Below are 22,924 nucleotides of genomic sequence, written 5' to 3' on the forward strand. Positions count from 1 at the left end.
TTCATTTAGTTGTTTTTCTGGGGTTTTATCTTGTTCCTTCATCTTGTACATAGCCCTCTGCTTTTTCAGCTTCTCTATCTTTCTGTGAATGTGGTTTTCATTCCACAGGGTGCAGGATTGTAGTTCTTCTTGCTTCTGCTGTCTGCCCTCTGGTGGATGAGGCTAAGAGGCTTGAGCAATTTTCCTAATGGAAGGGACTGCTGGTGGGTAGAGCTGGTTGTTGCTCTGGTGGGCAGAGCTCAGTAAAACTTTAACCCACTTGTCTGCTGATGGGTGTGGTTGGGTTCCCTCTCTGTTGGTTTTTGAGCCTGAGGCTACCCAACACTGGAGCCTACCTGGGCTCTTTTGGGGGCTAATGGTGGACTCTGGGAGGGCTCATGCCAAGGAGTACTTCCCAGATTTCTGCTGCCACTGTCCTTGTCCTCACAGTGAGACACAACCACCCCCCACCTCTGCAGGAGGGCCTCCAACACTAGCAGGTAGGTCTGGTTCAGTCTCCTATGGGGTCACTGATCCTTCCCTTGGGTTCCAATGCGCATACTACTTTGTGTGTGCCCTCCAAGAGTAGAGTCTCTACTTCCCCCAGTCCTGTCAAAGTCCTGCCATCAAATCCCCCTTGGCTTCCAGGTTTGGAAGCCTGACATGGGCCTCAGAACCTTCACTCCAGTGGGTGGACTTCTGTGGTATAAGCGTTCTCCATCTCCAGTTTGTGAGTCCTCCACCCAGCAGTTATGGGATTTGGTTTTATTGTGGTTGCACCCCTCCTACCATCTCATTGTGGCCTCTCCTTTGTCTTTGGATGTGGGGTATCTTTTTTGGTGAGTTCCAGTGTCTTCCTGTTGATGATTGTTCAGCAGTTCTTTGTGATTCCGGTGCCCTTGCAAGAAGAGGAGGGTGCATATCCTTCTGTTCTGCCATCTTGAACCAATGTCTCACACCCGTTATTTCTTAAAAATTTTTTTCTTCCTCATATTTTCTTTCTCCTACTTCTGGCATTTCAGTTGCATAAATGCCTCATAATTTGATATCATCTAACAGGTCTTTGAGCTTGTTCAAGTTTAAAAATATTTTTCTTTCTCTTTTTTCATCTTGATCTATCATCTTCAAGTTCACTTTTTTCACTTGATCTATCATCTTCAAGTTCACTTCTCTTTCCCTATTATATTTATAAAGCTGTTGGGTTATTTAGGACATTTTAAAATTTCATAAATTGAAGTTTTAATTCTAATATTCCATTTGGTTTTTATTTGATAGTTTCTAATTTTTTGTGTTGAGACTTCCCATTTTGTGGCTGAGGTTTTCATTCATTGAAAACATATTTTGCTTTGCTTTCTTGTGATCACTTATAATAATTGTTTCAAACTCCTTGTCTTTTAGTTCTAATGTCTGGTTTTCTCATGGCTTGTCCAGCAGATTTTATTTTCTCTTGAGAATGTGTTGTATTTTAAAAATTCTTTATAAGTTGGGCAATTTTGGATTGTATTATGCACATTATGGTATTAAATTGAGGAGATTTTGCATTCTGTTACTTTAAATTTTTCTCCAGTGAGTAATTTTTCTTTATTTTAGCAGTAATTTTCCTGGCTGGATTTGAGCTGCAAACTGTTTCTTGTGCAGTAGCTCTAGTCTCTTTTCTGTTTTTTCATTTCTCTCCCCACTTTCCTCTCTCTTTCTAGCTGGGCTATTCTGAGTTTGTTTCATGCATGGATGGTTCAAGGATCCATCAAAAAGAGTTTGGGGATTACCCTTTCTGGCCATTTCTATCACAGTATTTGACCCCTCACATCAGCATTCATTGTTTTCTGGCTTTATTTTTCTCATTACACATAACATACCAGAAAGACTGTGAATTTTCCCACATGCATTCTTGTCACCACCATGCATACCACTTGGTTTCACTTAGCCCCAGCCTAAAAACCACAGAGCTAGAGACTTGTATAAATCCATGACGTCCCTCTTCCAACAAGCATGATCTCCTAACCAGAATCTTTCTACCATTATTCAGTTCAGTATGTTCAGACAGTTTATTTTTGTAATATGTTCAGATTTTATGGTTGTTTTCTCTGAGGATAGGGTCTTTGTCATGTCTGGAAGTAGAATACCATTATTTATTCTGTGTCTATATATATATATTTTAATAGTATTTTCCTTCCAATGTTTACACATGTTTTTTGGTCTTTTTTTTTCTTCTTTGGCCATGCTGTGCAGCATGCAGAATCTTAGTTCCCTGACCAGGGAACAAATTGAACCTGTGCCCCCTGCAATACAAGTGTGGAGTCTTAACCACTGGGCCACCAGGGAAGTCCCTGTGTCTGTATAGTCTACATACACATTATTCTATATAAAAGATACATAGCACTCCACAGTATGTATCCATCTTCTTTCCTTTCTTTGTTCTTCTTTCTCTTTCCTATCATTTTCTTGTCTTTTTGACTTCATCTCTTCCTGATTTTGCTGTTTATTAAGTTAATTAGGTACATAGTTTAGAGATTCAAGTGGCTTTTATAATTTTCAATAAAGAGAGTTTTCTCCAAGTCTTTTATCTCTCATACTGCCTACTCAGAGTCGACTGCATTCATATATTTTATCTGATTTTTGGGGGGTAATTTACCTCTATGTGCCCAAATAATAAGATTCCAAAGAATTATTGCTATAATCTTCTCTTCTGATTTTCCTTTCTTGAGAATTAGTGCCTTAAAAATACTTTTTAAGAATTATATTTTGGGCTTCCCAGGTGGCGCAGTGGTTGAGAGTCCACCTGCTGATGCAGGGGACACGGGTTCATGCCCCGGTCCAGGAAGATCCCACATGCCTCCGAACAGCTGGGCCCGTGAGCCATGGCCGCTGAGGCTGCGCGTCTGGAGCCTGTGCTCCGCAACGGGAGAGGCCACAACAGTGAGAGGCCCACGTACTGCAAAAAAAAAAAAAAAAAAAAAAAAATTATCTTTTTAGTTTTGTTTCTAGATAGATGAAAGTATGTTTCTGCATGTTCAATCTGGCATCTTGATGTGGAAGTCTCCATTATATACATAAGAAAAAATATATATATATGATTATATATATTTTGTATATCCCCAGTTGATATGAATAGAATAAAGCATTGAGAAATAGACACAGATATATGTGGTCACCTGATTTTTTACAAGAGTGGAAAGGCAATTTGGAGGAGAAAGAATTTTTAACAAATGATGCTGGAATAAATGGATTTTCATATGCAAACCCTCCCTTAGATCCACCTCATACTCTATATAAAAATTAACTCCAAATGGACCATAGACCTAAATATAAAACCTAAAAGTATAAAACTTCTAAATGAAAACATATGAGAAAATCTTTGTGAATCTGAGCTAGGCAAAATTTTCTTAGATTCAACAGCCAAAGCATAATCCATAAGAGAAAAAAATTATCAATCGGACTTCATCAGGACAAAAAGCCTCCTCTTTGAAAGATACTCTTAAGAGAATGAGATGACAAGCAATAGACTGGAAGAAAAATATTTGCAAATCACATATCTGATAGAGAACTCATAGCCAGAATACAAAAAGAACTCCCAAATAATATTTTTAATCTGTAAAAGAACTACAAATAACAATATAAAATAACCCAAGTATAAAATGGGCAAAGGATCTGAATAGATACTTCACTAAAGAAGAATTACAGTGGTAAACAAAACAGGAAAAAAATCTCATTATCATTTCTCATTAAGGAAATGCAAATTACAACCATAATGAGATACTACTACATGCCTACTGGAATGTCTAAAATTAAAAAGATTGATCATACCAGGATATAGAGCCACTGAAAATCTCATACACTATTCCTGACATCTAAAATGGTACAGTCACTTTGGAAAAATAGTTTGGCAGTTTCTTAACAATTAAACAAACTCTTATCATTTGCCCCAGCCAATATATTCCTAGTTATTTACCCAAGAAAAAGAAAAGCTTATGTACATGAATGTTTACCACAGCTTAATTTATAATAATAACTTATAATAATTTATAATAGTAAAAATGTAAACAACCCTAATGTCCATCAACAGGTGAATGGAGAAATAAATTTAGTATTTAGTAATAAAAAGGAATGAATTATCAATATGTGCCACAGCATGGGTGAATCTAAGAATAATTACAATGAGTTAGAGAAACCATATTAAAAAAATATATAGGGCTTCCCTGGTGGCACAGTGGTTAAGAATCTGCCTGCCAATGCAGGGGACACAGGTTCAAGCCCTGGTCCAGGAAGATCCCACATGCCACGGAGCAACTAAACCGGTGTGCCACAACTACTGAGCCTGCGCTCTAGAGCCCGTGAGCCACAACTACTGAGACTGTGTGCCACAACTACTGAAACCCGCACGTCTAGAGTCCATGCTCTGCAACAAGAGAAGGCACCTCAATGAGAAGCCCGTGCACCACAATGAAGAATAACCCTTGCTCGCAGTAACTAGAGAAAGCCTGTGTGCAACAACAAATACCCAATGCAGCCAAAATAAATAAATAAATAAACAAATAATTAGTCAAAAAAGAATACATACTGTACAACTCATTTATATACAATTCTGGAAAATGTGAACTAATCTGTAATGACAGAAAGAAGATCAGTGGTTCACTGGATGGAAAGTAGGGGAGGTCAGGAGAGAGGAATTACAAAGGGGCAGGGAGAAGCTGTTTAGAGTGATGGGTATGTTCATTATCTTGATGATGATGGTTTCACAGATGTATACATATGTCAAAAATTTGTGAACTTTAAATAAGTGCAGTTTATTGTATTCAATTATATTTTAACAAGGCTCTTTTTTTTTTTTTTTAAACAAGGCTCTTTTTAAAAAAAGCAGACCACCACCATTACCAGTGGCAACAAGAAACAGAACTTAGTGCACTAAGATTTTCTGAGAGGCATCTTCAATGTCTGTTTTCTAAAAGACTTACATTATTGTACAGTCAGGTCAGCCTTCTCCTTAATTTTGTTTCTATTTATTATTTTTCCCTTAACCAGCCCTTTTAGTGTATATGCTTTTCATTGTTAATTTGAAGCTGCTTTGTTTATTTGACCTCAGATATATATTTCTTATCTCCAAATAAAATGTCTCTAATATAGCTTGGGGTACATACATTGTGCCCAGTAAATAGTCCATTTTTAAAATAACATTTCTAGGACTATGATAGATAAGATTTCAGTAAAAAAATAACATTCTAAATAAATGGTGGCCCAATATTTCAAAAAGTGTTCAGCTGGTTGGAATATTTTCTTTTTTTACCCTTCTTTTTGGTACTTGCCCCATTATTCTTTGCTGAAATATTTCAAGGTAAATTATAAACATTATGATATTCCATTTCTATATATCCTAGTAAACATTTTTTGAAAAATGTTATTTTCCAACATATTATCACACTTAGCAAAATTAATAAAATTTCCATTATATTTAACAGTTACTATTCAGTCTATTTTCAAATATCTCTAATGTCCCAATGTGTTTTTCTTTTTTTAACAGCTGCTTTGTTCAAACTAAAATTCACTCCAGGATCAGTCAATTTGAAGCTTTCTTTTAACATGGCATTTGCTTGACACAGGTGTGTCAAGAAGTGCGGTTGGGAAAACTTGCCTCTTCATTGAAGTGACTTTTTTTTTTTTTACTTTTTATTTCTTTCGGCTGCTCCACGTGGCTTGGGGGCTCTTAGTTCCCCAACCAGGGATTTAACCCGGGACCTCGGCAGTGAAAGTGTTGAGTTCTAACCACTTGACCGCCAGGGAATTCCCTGAAGTGATTTTTAATTTCGGAAGATATTGTGTACTTACACTTTTTGAGAGTTGCCTACACAGGGTAAAAACTATAATAGTCTCTAATTCCTTTTGAATTTTTCAGGTTCTCCTTGATATTAGAGAATTCTTGGGTCAATATTTTGAAGTCTCTAGATGTATATGGACCTTAGTGAACAATTACAGAAATGTGCTGTTCCTGGGAGCTATCTTGAAGTTTTGGAATTTGGAATATTAGGACAGCTAGAAAGAAAACTTGCTTTGTCCACTAGGTGGTACTTGAAATCCAGAATACCTGAATTTAACACTTGAATGGAAGACAATGAAAACCGGGGCGAGCCATTCACAGGGCTTATGATTGAAGAAAAGGAGAAAGATGCATGGCTGCAATGGGTTTTTGCAAGGGCTGCAGGAATATCAAATGTAGTATTTCAAAGGGGAAAAATATACCTAATATCTTCTATTGCCTCTTGGTCTGATACGATGGGAATAATTAAGAACACACTTTTGACTAACCTGAAAGTTTATCCATAATTTATGAGGTATACCAATTTTATTGCTCCAAACATTTTTAATTATCTGAAACTATTGTTTTATACCTAAAATAATCAGGAGTAAGTCTAAATGACGTAAGTATTTTGTTGAGACTTTCCCTACATACTTAGTTTTCTCTCGATGTATGCATTTTCAAAATAACCTTTCTACACTAAAATTATTATTGTTATTATTATTATTATTTTGTGGTACGCGGGCCTCTCACTGCTGTGGCCTCTCCCGTTGCGGAGCACAGGCTCCGGACGCGCAGGCTCAGCGGCCATGGCTCACGGGCCCAGCCGCTCCGCGGCATGTGGGATCTTCCTGGACCGGGGCACGAACCCGCGTCCCCTGCATTAGCAGGTGGACTCTCAACCACTGCGCCACCAGGTAAGCCCTAAAATTATTTTTATAGAAAAATTTTTTCTTCATTTTTCCGGACATCTGAAGGTGTATGAGGTCCTTCTGGGAACACAAGCTTTCCTCACTTGGTAACTGGCTGTAATTTGGCTTAGAGATAACTTTGATCTCTCTGGAGTGTCTTATCAAAGAATGAAATGTATCTCTGGTTTAGATTTTAAAACCTTGAAAAACTCTCAAGAAAAATCCCTGAAACTGAGTTATCACACGTTTTATTTTCTGGGCTGGAAGACATCAGTTGTCCTCTGTGAATAGAGTCTCAGTTCAGGTTTGGAAGCTTGTTGGAAAAGCATTTTCCTTCCTGACAGTACATGCCTTTTTACTATCATTTGGCCAAGTCATGAAATTTTTCTAGACCATTGTAAGGAGTGCTGACATCTTGGTATGATATTGAATATTGTATTAGTTTCCTATTGCTACTGCTACATATTACAAAAAAAAATTTAGTGGCTTAATGCAACAGAAATTTATCATCTTATAGTTTTGAAGGTTATAAATCCAAAATGAGTCTCACTGGGTTTAAAAGCAAGATGTCAGCAGGGCTGTATTCCCTTTGGAAGTCCTAGGGGAAAATCTTTCCTTGTCTTTTCCAGTTTCTAAGGGATTGAGTTTTTTGGCACATGGACACTTCCTCCACTTTCTACCTTTAGAACTGGCTCAAAATTGTACATATAATTTATTTGTTTTTACTGTTGTAAATTTTTTATTGTTGAGGAAGGAAAAGAAAAATATTTAACTGAGCTCAACTTTGGTTTAGATGTATAGAGGCTGAAACATGAAGGCATCTGGCATGTCACTTGTTGATTGACAGGTCTGCTTTCTTCATGTTTAACTAGAGTCCAAAATACAAGAGTATTTAGACCAACTGGCCTTGGGCACAGCGTACCCTTCATGGACGTGTATGTGATTTTTCTCTTCAATTCGTACCATAAACAGAGTCAATCTGAGTCACCCAAGGCTCTTGGAGCTTAACTTAAAAAGATCACTTTGAGGTTTTCAATCCTTAGTTATTACTGGAGACCTGTTCTGACCATTTCTAAGGCTAATCTGCTGAAACCAGATTCACTAAGTATGAATTAACCATTTATTTCTCATTACTAACATATGATCTTACTCTTTACTCTGGCAGTTTTCATCAACCAGAAACAGTAAGTATGAGGCAGACATGGGAAGACACACACACACACACAAACACACACACACACTTCATCTCATCTGGCAAAATTTCTCATTTTGTTATGCTATGGAATGCTGAATCAAGGCCACAGGTGCTACCTCTTCTATTTTAGATCCACCTATCATGGTATTACTTAACTATCAAAAAATAACAAAAACAAATAAAACCTCTGATTCATTTTGATTTTATAAAATAATCTGAAACACACTGCAGTAGGGAGACAAGACCATGACATTGTTTATTTCAAAAAGTTTAATTTTTTAATTGCTTTGGAAACAAGGAGAGCAATAGTTAAATGGCATACTTAAAGCTAATTTGCTTACATCTTTAGTGTTTAAGCAAACACAGTTTTAAGCTAATATTATTTCTCACCCTAGACATTTTTATATTTTTGTGTAGTGTTTTACAATTATTGTCCAAACACAAAAATAGAGGTCTAAACATACTTTTCATAAAGTATAAGACAGATTCCTAGAATACTTTGGTCTCAGAAGCACAGTGGAATGAGAAAGAACAGTAATAGATAGCAGATTGCAACCCTAACTGGGTCCCTCAATCTTAACCTAACAAATCCATTTTGTGAGACAATTTATGGATAAAAAGCAGATTCTCTTAAAAGAATATTATATTTCTGAATTTATATCAACCTGCTGAATGAGGTGCTTACGTGTTTTGTTACTATAATAGGTCATTTGTCATTTTCTTATTGATTTGTAAACATTCTTTATATATTATGGATATTAATCCTTTCATGGTATATAATGCATTTACAAATTTTATTGAACTTTGATTGTCTTTAAATTCCATACTCGCTTGCACCTTCTCCTGCATGCATTTTGTTATAAAGTTGTTATGCATTTTATATAGTCAAATCTGTCACTCTTATCATTTTTAATAATTCTTTTCTGTCTTCAGCATTAGCTTTATTTCCTTTGAAGTCACTTATTCTTATCGTTTATTTAAGTCTTTCTCTTTTATATTGTTTATTTTCCTGAAGCTATCTGGGGATATATATTTAGGCATAAATGTAGATTAGTAAAGGCAGCTCATATGGGGTTCCTCTGTACTGGTGTATGTCTGTTTCGCCAACAGGCCTCTTTCTTGAACTGGAGCAATGAATGTAGACTTTACATGTATGAGGGTGTCTGTGCTCAGGGAGTGTGGATTAGCAGGATATATTTTAAACTGAGTGGATGAAAAGCAAGTTAGCTCACTTTGCTTCATCTTACCCAGCTGTCAAAATAAATTACTTTTGGAGAAGAATATTTAGAAGGTTAAACACCAAAATGTTCACAGAAAGGTGACATTATGGGTGGTTTCTGTTTTCTCTTTTTGATTACCTGTATATCTAATTTTTCTAGCATGAAATGTTAATTCAACTTCCTCTCATCCCTAAGTAAAGAACAACAAAAGAATCTTGCTTGACTCTCCCAATCTTTGTAAAAGGGAATTAGTAATCTTATTTCTTGCCTGGATCAGTCTGTCCGACAGTTTGGAAAGATAACATCTTAAGTAGAATTCAGAGAATATTTCTAAGTAATGAAACACATTTAAAATTCATTTATAAGCAAGGTTAAAAGCAATTTTTACTGCTATGGATCACAGTGGGAGATGCAGTAACAAATGTTGATGGGTGATTTTTTTTTAACTGATCATGACTAAAAAGCAACATTTCCATTCCAACTTCTATTCCAGCCTACTAAAAAGGAAAATCTATTGCTTAGCCACAAAGGACTTTGAAAATGAGGAGAATGTGGGCATCTTGTGCCTAGCCAAGATTGCAAAAGGCTCTCTGATATTAAAGAGCTGACACAGATGAACAGACAAGCAAACAGATTTAGGAATCTATTGAAGTAGGCAGGCGATACTACTTTCAGGAAATAGTAATGTCATCTGTGGAAATCATAAATATGAATTCTCTCAATACAGGTTTTTCTCTCAATATAACTACACTCTGAGTTATGAGTAGGACATAAAGAGGTGGGTGGGAGGATGATGCCCAGCCAACTGCATTACCAGTAAATTTTGTGAACAAAAGAAAATCTTTTATTTGGATGTTTTATCTTCAATCTTCCAAAGATTGACCCAAAGGAGGCAGCTGGAGAGGTAGGTTAGCACAATGGCTAAGACCTTTACTTCAAGGTTTATGCAGACCTGTGTAGATCCTTGCTCATTCCTTACTAGCTGTGTGACATTGGACACATTACCAATTCCCTAAATGGTGTTTTACAATTTAAAAAAGAGGTATTAATTCCTACATTATAGTTTTCTTGCAAGGATAACAGTAAGAAATGCATATAAAATGTATTTGTCATCTAGTAGACACACATTAAGAGGTCATGAATGGGACTTCCCTGGCAGCCCAGGGGTTAAGACTCCACACTTCCAATGGAGGGGGTGTGGGTTTGATCCCTGGTTGGGGAATTAAGAGCCCAAATGCTGTGTGGCACGGCCAGAAAAAAAAAAAAAAAAAAGATTATGGAGCTGAGAAATGAGCTGAGACCAAGTGGGATACTGGTGGGGCTAACCTGGAGGGGCCACTAGTCAATTCTCATTCCTCATGTTGACATATCAGCAATATTTGACACTCTTTCCTCCTTGACAAACTTAATTCCCTCTGGTTATTGGTAAACATAATAAGCTATATACAATACTTATTTCTAACCCTAATCCTAACCCTGTGTTATGATACTAGTTTAATCATCATCAACAAATATTTATATAGCCTTCACAAATTCCAAAATTCTTCCATGTACTGTTATAGAAAGATATTTGGATGGGCCCTAATTACTATAAATTTAAGGTTCTGGTGTCCACAAATTATAAACAAGGTCAACAGCATTCTTTAGGAAATGTCTAAATTAATTTTATTACTGTCTTTGGGTTTGTTTGTTTGTTTTTTTTGGTTGCATTGGGTCTTCATTTCTGTGTGCGGGCTTTCTCTATTTGAAGGGAGCGGGAGCTACTCTTCATTGCGGTGCCAGGCTTCTCATTGCGGTGGCTTCTTTTGTTGTGGAGCACGGGCTCTAAGTATGCAGGCTTCAGTAGTTGCAGCACGCAGGCTCAGTAGTTGTGGCACGAGGGCCCTAGAGCATGTGGGCTTCAGTAGTTGTGGTGCGTGGGCTCAGTAGTTGCAGTGAGCAGTCTCTAGGGTGCGTGGGCTTCAGTAGTTCTGGCACATGGGCTTAGTTGCCCCGTGACATATGGGATCTTCCTGGACGAGGGATCAAACCTGTGTCCCCTGCATTGACAGGCAGATTCTTAACCACTGCAACAACAGGGAAGTCCCTGTCTTGGGGGTATTTTATTTAGCTATAATTTTTTCAGTACTTTGAAATCATCCTGTAATTATATACTGAGAATATAGTGTGAGTTTTGTGCTGTGTTTTAAGATCTCCAAACTGAATTAGACCAGTGGCCTGCCTTTAAGGGGCTCATAGATTATTGCAAATAATTAGAACATGACATGGTGTGACCACCAACAAAAATATTTACAAGATACTGTGGTGGCACAAAGAAGGGAGTTTGCAGCTCTATTTAGTTGGGTTACGGAAACTTTCACAGATGTGGAGATAATTGAACTTGGGTTTGAAGGAAAATTAGGAGCTCAACAGGGCCAATTAGGTAGATGGGATGGGGGGTGTAATATTTGTAAAGAGGGATTTAAATGTGCAAAGAAACACATTATGGAAGTAAGTTGGGTAGCAGCACCCACACTAATTTGGCAGAAATAAAAGTGGTTCCATAAAAAAACCCAGGAGAGGTGAGTGAGGACCAGTTCATAATAAGTTGGACACTGTGCTAAAGAGATTTATTTTTTTTTATTTTTATTTTTTGCAGTACGTGGGCCTCTCACTGTTGTGGTCTCTCCCGTCGCGGAGCACAGGCTCTGGACGCGCAGGCTCAGCGGCCATGGCTCACGAGCCTAGCTGCTCCGCGGCATGTGGGATCTTCCCGGACCGGGGCACGAACCCGTGTCCCCTGCATCGGCAGGCGGACTCTCAACCACTGCGCCACCAGGGAAGCCCAAGATTGGATCTTTTGAAAGATTTTAGTTGTGGAATTGAGCTTTACTGGATAGATAAGACTTTATGGGAAACTCTGAAATAACATCAATTTATCTAGCCAAACCTAAAAGCAATCTTTCTCTTAGAAGATTTTCTGGAAGTCTCATACATTAAAAAAATGATTATTGGATGTGCTTATGTGTTTACATGGATTAGTTAATGATTCAATTATTCTTCCAAATGGATTATCTTTGTGAGTGAAAGGTGGATCTAGCTGGATCGGATATTGGAAAAGTAGGAATAAATTAAGACAGTCCCACACAAACCAGGACACATGGCCAACCAACCTTGACCCAAGTGGGCTGATGGCCCAGGTGGAGAAATCATTGTTCCTGCTCTCTGGGAGCTCATATCCTGCGGAAGGAGGAGTAAGTGTGATGTGATCAAATGTTCTGTGATGGAGAACTCCATATTTGGGAATGAAAGTGGGGGTGGACTTGGATTTCCTGTTCTTCCATGTGGGTTAAAATGAGAGCTCAGAACCCTGATAGCACCCAAAACTCTGTCTCATCTTGAAAGACTCTTTGTGACTGTGTGACACAGGTTACTGGACAAAGAAATTCTGCTGCCTATTTGTCTTGAGAAGTCCGTAAACATGAAGCTGTTTCTGGTTCTTATTATTCTGCTGTTTGAGGTATCCAAAGGTAATGTGTCTAAATGTAGCATGAAATTCTAGGAAATATTACTATTCACAGGGGAAGGGCCTGTGAATTACTATTCATGGGGGAAGGGCCTTCAAGATTATTGATATCTTGCTGATATCATCAAAAGTACTCACTGTCCTCGGACCCTGAATTGAGTCTGTGTCTTAGAAGACAGCATCCAGGGAGGTAAGAAATCAGGGTTGTACTATCAGAAGTCCTCTCCAAAGGCAGGAAGGAATCCATCATCTAGAATTACCTTTACAAGGTTGAATATAGTTTTCACCCAGGAATCTGGCCATCTCTTTCTCCATTTTCCAAATTCATTTTCAGCCTACACTACAACAATAATGTGAATAGTATAAGCTTTGGAGTCATGTAGATGTGAGGTTAAAATATGCCATCATTGGCTAGTTGTATGAAATAATTATTCCCTTTGAAAATCAGTTTCTCATCTGTCAGGTGAGTATAATGTCTCAATTTCATAATGATTTTATTTCATGTGAAGATTACATGAGCTTACAAATGTGAAGCACCAAATTCATGGTGGGAGCTCTGTCAGTGAGAGTTCCCTTCTTCTTTGCTATTGTAGGAAGGTAGGTTGTCTTTTTGTGGTCTTAAAAATATCTTTTTGTAAATAGAGCTGCAGTGAACATTGTGGTACATGACTCTTTTGAATTATGGTTTTCTTAAGGTATATGCCCAGTAGTGGGATTGCTGGATCGTATGGTAATTCTATTTGTAGTTTTTCAAGGAACCTCCATACTGTTCTCCATAGAGGCTGTATCAATTTACATTCCCACCAGCAGTGCAAGAGTGTTCCCTTTTCTCCACACCCTCTCCAGCATTTATTGTTTGTAGATTTTTTTGATGATGGCCATTTTTACTGGTGTGAGATGATATCTCATTGTAGTTTTGATTTGCATTTCTCTAATGTTCAATGCAGCTCTAGTTACAATAGCCAGGACATGGAAGCAACCTAAGTGTCCATTGACAGATGAATGGATAAAGAAGATGTAGCACATATATACAATGGAATATTACTCAGCCATAAAAAGAAACGAAATTGAGTTATTTGTAGTGAGGTGGATGGACCTAGAGTCTGTCATACAGAGTAAAGTAAGTCAGAAAGAGAAAAACAAATACCATATGCTAACACATATATATGGAATCTAAAATAAAGGGTCATGAAGAACCTAGGGGCAAGACGGGAATAAAGACACAGACCTACTAGAGAATGGACTTGAGGACATGGGGAGGGGGGAGGGTAAGCTGTGACAAAGTGAGAGAGTGGCATGGACACATATACATTATCAAATGTAAAGTAGCTAGCTAATGGGAAGCAGCCACATAGCACAGGGAGATCAGCTCAGTGCTTTGTGACCACCTAGAGGGGTGGGATAGGGAGAGTGGTAGGGAGGGAGGCGCAAGAGGGAAGGGATATGGGGACATATGTATATGTATAACTGATTCACTTTGTTATAAAGCAGAAACTAACACATCATTGTAAAGCAATTATACTCCAATAGAGATGTTAAAAATATATCTTTTTAACCTTCAAAGATGCTCCTCGGTTTTGGAATTTAGAATAGGGAGAACCATGTCTTTTTTCTTCATCTTTATTCTGTGGGCTTGTCCACATTTGCGTACAAGGTAAAGAAATAATTGGAAAAGCAGATTTAGGACCTCAATGCAATGCTCTGAATAGGTAACATTTTGAATGTCTGGGAAGACAGGCATACATGGAAATGAGTTTGATCCCTGGACAACACATTTATCTGAGATCAAAAGGAGGATGGAGAGAGAGAGAGAGAGAGAGAGAGAGAGAGAGAGAGAGAGAGAGGGAGAGAGGGAGAGAAGAGATGGAAGAGTCAGGTTGTAAAAAAATCATAGAGGCTGAATGAGGGAAGTTTTCAACAGCAATAAATGCTGAGACCCCTGAGGTATTGGCAAAGGGAGTTTTCTGCTGTCCATGTCAGTGTGTGTGAAACCCAATTACACTGCTAACTTTAAACGTTCTATCTGTGATGTTCTTTTAAAAGTTAATTGGCTTTGAATTGTGCCATGGTGACAAGTTGGTACTCTCTGGGGACACTGGACTGTGGTAGGGCCGACAGGATGTTGACTTTGGATATTGGCTAGGAACCTGGGGTTTTGGATGTCTTAATTTGGGATGATTTTCAAGGAGGAGGCTCTGAGTTTTCTCTTAGCATAAGGTTCACTTTGGGACCACAGAAGGTCATAGCTTGTGGGGAACCACATAACTTCTTCTCTGCCTCAAGAACTAATGTTGTTCATTGCTGTTTCCTGTGCATAGATGCAGCACGACACAGAAAATGCTTTAGTAACATATCAGGTTACTGCAGGAAGAAATGCAAAATGGGAGAAACATATGAAATAGCATGTGTAAATGGAAAATTATGTTGTATTAATGAAGACGAAAAGAGACAATATCAACAAGTCACAGAGCCACGTGAACCTTCAAGGAAGCCTGATTTGAAGTTGGACTATGCTATCTTACCCACTGTCACACTTAGCACAATTACACTATAAACCAAGCACTTGTTCCACTGGTCTCCACTCTTCTTAAACCAAAAGTGCCACCTAATCCAACAGGCAAGGGTAAAAGATTGATCTACTTCTTTTGTGAACTTGATTCTCTACATAATAAAGTCCTATGCTTTTCCCTGGATTTATTTGTTAATGTATTCACTCTTTTTTTTTTTTTTTTTTTGTGATACGCGGGCCTCTCACTGTTGTGGCGTCTCCCGTTATGGAGCACAGGCTCCAGACGCGCAGGCTCAGCGGCCATGGCTCACGGGCCCAGCAGCTCCGCGGCACGTGGGATCCTCCCGGACCAGGGCACGAACCCGTGTCCCCTGCATCGGCAGGATGATTCTCAACCACTGTGCCACCAGGGAATTCACTCATTTTTTAACACTTCAAACATAAATGAATATTTTTCATGTTCCAGGCATTATAGTAGCAACATGGGTGATATAGATATGAAGTGAACACGTTAGTAGAGGTGACAGTTAGCCCCTCCATTTTCTATTTGAGGTAATATTTCATATCATTTCATGTTACTCCTCTTTTTAGTGAAGCTTCTTAGGTCTAAGCAGATTTGAATGTCCTGGCTTTGTGTGTGTGGGAATGAATACAGAGGGTATGGCTAACAACCAAGAATTCATTAGAGGAAGGCAAGATATTTGAATATTTTCACAATAGTTATTGGGGCAGGTCTAATGGGCAGTGATGACAGCTAGTAATAATTCCAATACATCATTTGAAGCTCATTTAACATGCATGCTTTATCTCCTGTTTTAGTAGCAATTTGAAATAAGTTGTGTCCATTTGACACAATTAGGCAAATATTACTCGTAGGATCTTTGAAAGCATTTCATAGTCTGTTTGTTTCAATAGTGTGAAATTTATAAACTTTTAGCTATTCAGGTGAATAAGGTCTGGGGTTCCAATGTAAAATATGGTGACTGTAGTTGACAATTCTGTATTCTATAATTGAAATTTGCTGAGAGAGTAGAACTTAAGTGTTCTCACCAAAACAAACAAGGAAACAAACAATTTGAGGTAATGGCTGTATTAATTAATTAGATGGGGGAGATTCTTTTCATAATGTATACATATATCAAAGCATCACGATGCACACTTTAAATATCTTACAATTTTGTAGGTCAATTATACCTCAATAAAGCTGAAATTAAAAAATGAAAGAAATAGTGTGAAATTTAAAGCCTTATAAATTGAGAAGGACATATTTACAAAGCTCTTCAGGAACTAGATAAAATTTCAGTAAGTCATGACCATAAGAAATGCTCTCCAAATGAACAGAACTGAAACTTTTGTGGTGACATCCATAGATGTTCTTTGCTTGAAGTATTTGTCATAAATAACTTTCATGGAGCTAACATTTACTCATCTTGAATAAAGAAATCAATGAGCCTTATCCCTCTATGTGCAACTCACCATATTCTTTCACTGAGAGGACAGAGAGACAAATATTTAGATGGATATGTTACCATTTTAAGAGCCTACAAGGACCTTCCTTTTCGTAGTTGTGGCTTTTGAGAATTCTGGAGAAGTATATAGCAAACAAAGCCTGGACTGGATTATAAAATTTTAGAATTTTTTGTTGATTTCAGCACCATGGAAGCTAATACATGACCATATCAACCTAATTCTCAGAGGAGTTTTTAAAAAGGCTTTAAAAAGCCCTTTCCGTATGGCAGCACTTCACAGGCTCCTCTCTTTTTCAGTCTTCCATCACTGTGGATCATCAGAGGCATTTTTAGGGAGGGTCCATTTTGGCACTATAACATGAAGATGGGTCTTACCCATTGTCTTTATATGTGTCCTCTACTCTGCATAAGTCCATTGATAGATTAGATACAAGAATCTATTTTGGCTTAAGGTGGTATCAGATCAACCAGTGAAGTGTCTTCTGAGTTGGGACAGTGGGGCATAATAAACAGAACAGATAATTAAGCCTTGAATTCTATTTTGATGGGATGCATCTACTTTTTGCTTTGACTTTTTCCCTATTATCCTTCTTGTATCCCTGCCATACTCATAGGAGAAGTGGATGTGGTTTGTATTGTTAGATGCATGTTTATTTGTCTGCCCTATTTTTATATGCAAAATTAACTTAAAATCCCATGTTTTTGTTATGCTCCCTTTGGTATAGGCTGTATTATGGGTACCTTATTTTTCTTGGATCTGTCTTATAGCATTCTCTAAAATCTTATTCACAGATCATTTTTAAATTGCCAAATGTTCTAGGTAAAGTATTCTACTTAGTGTCAGCAATTGGAATCACCCATCTCCCTAGGAGTCTTGGACAATACTCATGAAAGCTGTCAGAGATATTAATCATTTCCTATCCACACTCACCTTTTCTTAGCAAATTTGCTCATAGCCCTCCTCAGGGAACATGTAACCAAGCAGGACCTCTCATGGGGCCTTCCTGGGAGAGACATCCTCTCCCATGTCTTCCACCTGCCCTTTATTTGTAGAAAATCTTTAGCCTCCTAAGCCTTCCCTGAGTTCCAAAGAGCAAGTTTAAGCAGAGAATTGGGAAAATGCAGAAACAAAGGAAAACAGTCAAGCAAGACAAAAATAATATTTTAGCCATTAATCAAAATCAAGGACCTTTAATTCCTCCTCAAGGGCTATAGAGAATATTCTGAGCCATATTCTTGAGCTGTTTTGCAGATGCTGAAATCCCCAACTTGCACATATTCACTGACATGCTTATGCACACTTTAGCCCCCAGTCCTGACTGCATCCCAGGAGTTGTCTGAGGTCACTTCTTTCATTCACTCACTGTTTCCTGAGGCTTGATTCCCAGCATCCCCTCCAGACTTGGAAACTAATATGATTGCCTCACCTGGGGGGTGGGAGTGAATGAGGATTGTGTGCACTGACCACATGATATGCATCCTGGCATCCAGGTTGGGTAGGAGTGCAGTTAATACTGCTGTCTGCCAGGCTCCGGAAAGCTCCTTCAGTCAGAGGAGCCAAGAGGCCATGTTCATGCAGCAGCAGCAGCAGCAGCTGCCTGGTTCGTAGCGAGTAACACAGGCGCTGATTACTGCATTAGCATACTGGGTAGCAGTGTGCTGGTGTTGGCTTGTACTGAGTAGATACAACCAATTGTGAGCGTCTCTTTCCAACTCCATATTCAATGACTTCACATTATAGCTTGAAATAAACTATGTGGGGGAATTTACACAAGGAAATTAGCAAATACTTTAAATCAGGTCCACATCCCCACCTTGGGAGCTGGTTTATCAGTGCACTGTGGTTGTCCAGATTGTGCAATAAAGTACTAACATTTTTTGTAACTTGATGAAAAATGACTTTTTTTGTAGTTCACTTTATTAAACAGTAGGGAAACTGTTGGTCAGATTGGTCAGCCTTGGTGCAGGCAACAAAGAGACACATTGTCTGTAGGTTTTCTCATAGATAGATATTGAATGTTTCAAGTGCTTTTTCCTGCATTTATTTAGAGGCTGTACATTATTGATATAAAAAACCTAAATTTTTAAAAAGAAAATTAAATGCAAGTAAAGCAGGAGGAAGGTGATGATTAAGAGGAGAACAATACGTTGAGAAATATATGGAGAGAGGAGTGTTGAAATCCCCAAACATAACTGAGGATTTCTCTCTTTCTCCTTTTAGTTCCACCAGTTTTTACTTTGAAGTTCTATTCTTAGCTGCATTCACATTTAGTGTTGTTATATTTTCTTGGCAAATTAACCTCTTTATGTCCCTCTTTATCCTTGCTAATATTCCTTGTTTTGCAATCTACTTTGCCCAGTATTAATTAGCCACTTCAGCTTTCTTTTAATTAATGTTATATGTAATTTAAAAAATTTTATCTACTTTTTCTATATTTAAAGAGCTTTTTTGGTAGTCAGCAAATAGGTCTTCTTTTTTAATCCAATCTTATAATCTCTCTTGTAAAATTGGTTTATTGAGATCATTTATATTTAATATAATATTTTATACATTATATTAAAATCTAACATTTTTACTGGAATTTTTAGACATGTTATTACTGGTGTACAGGACTCTAATGTGGGACAGGGCTGTGGGATTGATCTCAAGCTTCAAAAAAATGGAAAGATTGTCTAGAAACTTCCAGAACTATTGAGTGTATTTTGACGTAATGATCTTTGTATGGGTATTGACTATCACTATTATCAGAGTTCAAGAGCAGACCAAGAGCCCATCTGTCACAAGCAGATGAAAAATGACAAAAACCCTAACCATTAGGCTGTGCAGTATATATTATTTATTAAAATAGAGAAGACAGGTAAGCAAACACCTTCCACACCTAACTACAGAAAAAATAATAACTGAAGGGAAGTTTAGATTCAGAGTTATTATAGAAGACAAGACATAGTGCAGTAGATACACCCTAGAAGACTACTGCCCACTGAGTATCAGTAATTATATAAATTGTGAATTTGAGAATTTAAAAACTAAATAATTGAATGCTTAAAAGGATCCATGTACCCCAATGTAGTTCATAATAAAGTTTAAATCAGTCTGTAATAAAATTAGAAAAATGCAATGATTTTTTTCTTCTTTTTTTTTTGCGGTACGCGGGCCTCTCATTGCTGTAGCCTCTCCTGTTGGGGAGCACAGGCTCCGGACACACAGGCTCAGTGGCCATGTCTCACGGGCCCAGCTGCTCCGCGGCACGTGGGATCCTCCCTAACCGGGGCACGAACCCGTGTCCCCTGCATCGGCAGGCGGACTCGCAACCACTGCGCCACAAGGGAAGCCCCGAAATGTCAGTTTTAAGCCACATAAAAGTTCATAGCAAGACAGAGGATCATAATGAAAACAAACTGTATGAAGGACAAGTGTGTAAACGTTTCTATGTATGATATGTTCTGTTTGTTTTAAGTTTTGATGTTTAGTTGATTTTGTTTACATATAATTAAAGCAATATTACTGTACTTGTAATTACAGTTGAGAAAATTTCATGGTCAATATTTGTCCCCATAGTAGTCATGTAATCTAAGTTCTATTTATGTACTCTTACCTAAGAAAAATGAGAAGGTTTTTAATATAACAATGAACATACTATATGCTAAAAATTTGTGGGATATTGCTAAAGCTATGTAGAGAGGGAAATCTATAGCTTTAAAATGCGCATGTGTGCAGGGCTTCCCTGGTGGCACAGTGGTTGAGAGTCTGCCTGCCACACACTGGTCTGCCAGTCTGCCTGCCGGGCACACTGGTTCGAGCCCTGGTCTGGGAAGATCCCACATGCTGCAGAGCAGCTAGGCCTGTGCGTCACAACTACTGAAGCCCGTGGGCCTAGATCCCCTGCTCCGCAACAAGAGAAGCCACTGCAATGAGAAGCTCGTGCACGCAAGAAAGAGTAGGCCCCGCTCACTGCAACTAGGGGAAAAAGCACGCGTGCAGCAACAAAGACCCAACGCAGCCAAAAATAAACAAATTTTTAAAAATGCTCATGTATGAAATGAAGAAAGGCTAAAAATAAGAGAGGTAAACATCATCTAACAATGTTAGAAAAAAGGGCATATTAAAACTAACAAAGTAGAAATAAGACATTATATTACACATTGTTTTTGGTTTTTTTGCGGTACGCGGGCCTCTCATTGTTGTGGCCTCTCCCGTTGCAGAGCACAGGCTCTGGACGCGCAGGCCCAGTGGCCATGGCTCACGGGCCCAGCCGCTCTGCGGCATGTGAGATCCTCCCAGGCCGGGGCATGAACCCGTGTCCCCTGCATCGGCAGGTGGACTCTCAATCACTGCGCCACCAGGGAAGCCCTATTACACATTTAAAACAGGTGATTTTATTGCATGTGAAGTTGTTTGAAAAATAAGTGAAAATAAAAACTTTAATAAAGACATTAAAGAAATGGAAACTCGGGCTTCCCTGGTGGCGCAGTGGTTGAGAGTCCGCCTGCCGATGCAGGGGACACGGGTTCGTGCCCCGGTCCGGGAGGATCCCACATGCCGCGGAGCGGCTGGACCCGTGAGCCATGGCCGCTGAGCCTGCGCGTCCGGAGCCTCTGCTCCACAACGGGAGAGGCAACAACAGTGAGAGGCCCGCGTACCACAAAAAAAAAAAAAAAAAAAAAAAAAAAAGAAATGGAAACTAAACAAAAATTAATAAAGAAAATTTGGTTTTTGTAAAGGCTTATCAAATTAATAAGTGAATAGTGAGACATCAAGAAAAAAGCGAAGACACAAACAATGGTGAAACGAAAAAGTAGACATCACTATATATTTTACAGACATTAAAAAGAAAAAGAAGACTTTACAAATTATTTTAGGGAAATACGTTTGAAAATCTTAACAAAATGGGAAAAATAATAAAGCAAAAATACAAAAGCTAACTAAAAGAAATAGAAAATGAGAATTGTCCTTTAAGTCTTCAAGAAACAACTTATAATTTGTACACTTCCTATAAAGAGTTGAATCTCAGTTGATTCCATCAAATGTTTAATGACGGTATAATATGAAGGCTCTTGGATAAATAGGAAAACAGAGACTCTTGCCAAATTGATTTTGTGTTTAGTTTTTTAATTTAAATAAACTTTTAATTTTAGAACAGTTTTCTATCTATAGAAAAGTAATGCAAAGATAGTACAGAGAGCTCCTGTATACTCCTCATCCAGTTTTCCTTATTGTTAACATCTTATAAGGCCATGATGCCTTTGTCACAGTTAAGTACATTGTTATTAACTAAGCTCTGCCCTTATTATAATAGTTTTTCTTTAACCTCCTTTTCCTGTTTTAGGAGACCATGCAGAATATCACCTTTAGTTGTCATGTCTCTTTATCTTCCTCTGGTCTGTTACAGTTTCTCAGAAATTTCTTGTTTTTGATGAATTTGACAGTTTTGAGGAGTATTGGTCAGATATTTTGCAGAATGCCACTCAGTTTGGGTTTTTCTTTCTTTTTTTTTTTTTTTTTTTTTTTGCGTTACGCGGGCCTCTCACTCTTGTGGCCTCTCCTGTTGCGGAGCACAGGCTCCGGACGCGCAGGCTCAGCGGCCATGGCTCACGGGCCCAGCCACTCCGCGGGCATGTGGGATCTTCCCGGACCGGGGCACGAACCCGTGTTCCCTGCATCGGCAGGCGGACTCTCAACCACTGCGCCACCAGGGAAGCCCTGGGTTTTTCTCATTGTTAAACTGGGTTATGGGTTCTTGGGAGGAAGACGGCAAAGGTGAAGTGCCATTTGCATCACATCACACGTTCATGCTATCCATATGATTTTTCCATAAGATCTAAAACATGATTTTATGAGGTTTACCAGTTGTAAAGTGACCCTTCTGCTCCTTTCCGTAGTTTACTCTTTGGAAGGAAGTCATTAAGCGCAGCCCATATTCAAGGGAGAGGGAGGTGAAGCTCCACCTCCTTGGGGAAGAAGTATTTACATAAGTTACTTGGAATTCTTATGTACAGAAAATCTGTCTCTTCTCATCCATTTATTTATTTATTTATTCATATCACTATGGACTCATGGATGTTTGCTTCTACCTTGTATTATAATCCAATGTTATGTTATTTATCTTACTGCTCAAATTGTCCCCATTTTGGTCATTCAGAGCTCTTTCAAAGTGACTCCTATGTCCCATCCTTCTGATTTTTTGTTAACATCTTCATTGGAGTATACTTGGTTTACAAAGGTGTGTTAGCATACTTCTGATTTTTAAAGTGTGTCCTTACTTTCTGGCACTACAAGATACTTTAGGCTCATCTTGTATATTCCCCTGCCCCAGCCCTAGGACAGGAGATAAGAGGATAATTAAGAGA

General features: G+C 38.4%; 1 protein-coding gene across 1 annotated transcript; it reads left to right on the plus strand.

Moving 5' to 3' along the window:
• Positions 1-12,553: 12,553 nt before the first annotated feature.
• On the plus strand, positions 12,554-15,152 carry DEFB128 (defensin beta 128). Its single transcript, XM_059038830.1, has 2 exons — positions 12,554-12,602; positions 14,917-15,152. The coding sequence occupies exons 1-2, from the start codon at positions 12,554-12,556 to the stop codon at positions 15,150-15,152; spliced, it is 285 nt and encodes a 94-aa protein (XP_058894813.1).
• The last annotated feature ends 7,772 nt before the right edge of the window (positions 15,153-22,924 follow it).

Source organism: Kogia breviceps, chromosome 14 (assembly GCF_026419965.1).
Source record: "Kogia breviceps isolate mKogBre1 chromosome 14, mKogBre1 haplotype 1, whole genome shotgun sequence".
Lineage (NCBI taxonomy): Eukaryota > Metazoa > Chordata > Mammalia > Artiodactyla > Physeteridae > Kogia > Kogia breviceps.

Excerpts from the sequence above, each read along its gene's own strand:
- DEFB128 (XM_059038830.1), top strand. The coding sequence starts at position 12,554 with ATGAAGCTGTTTCTGGTTCTTATTATTCTGCTGTTTGAGGTATCCAAA. Across the intron at positions 12,603-14,916 it reads GCTGTTTGAGGTATCCAAAG|ATGCAGCACGACACAGAAAA; the intron begins GTAATGTGTCTA and ends TCCTGTGCATAG.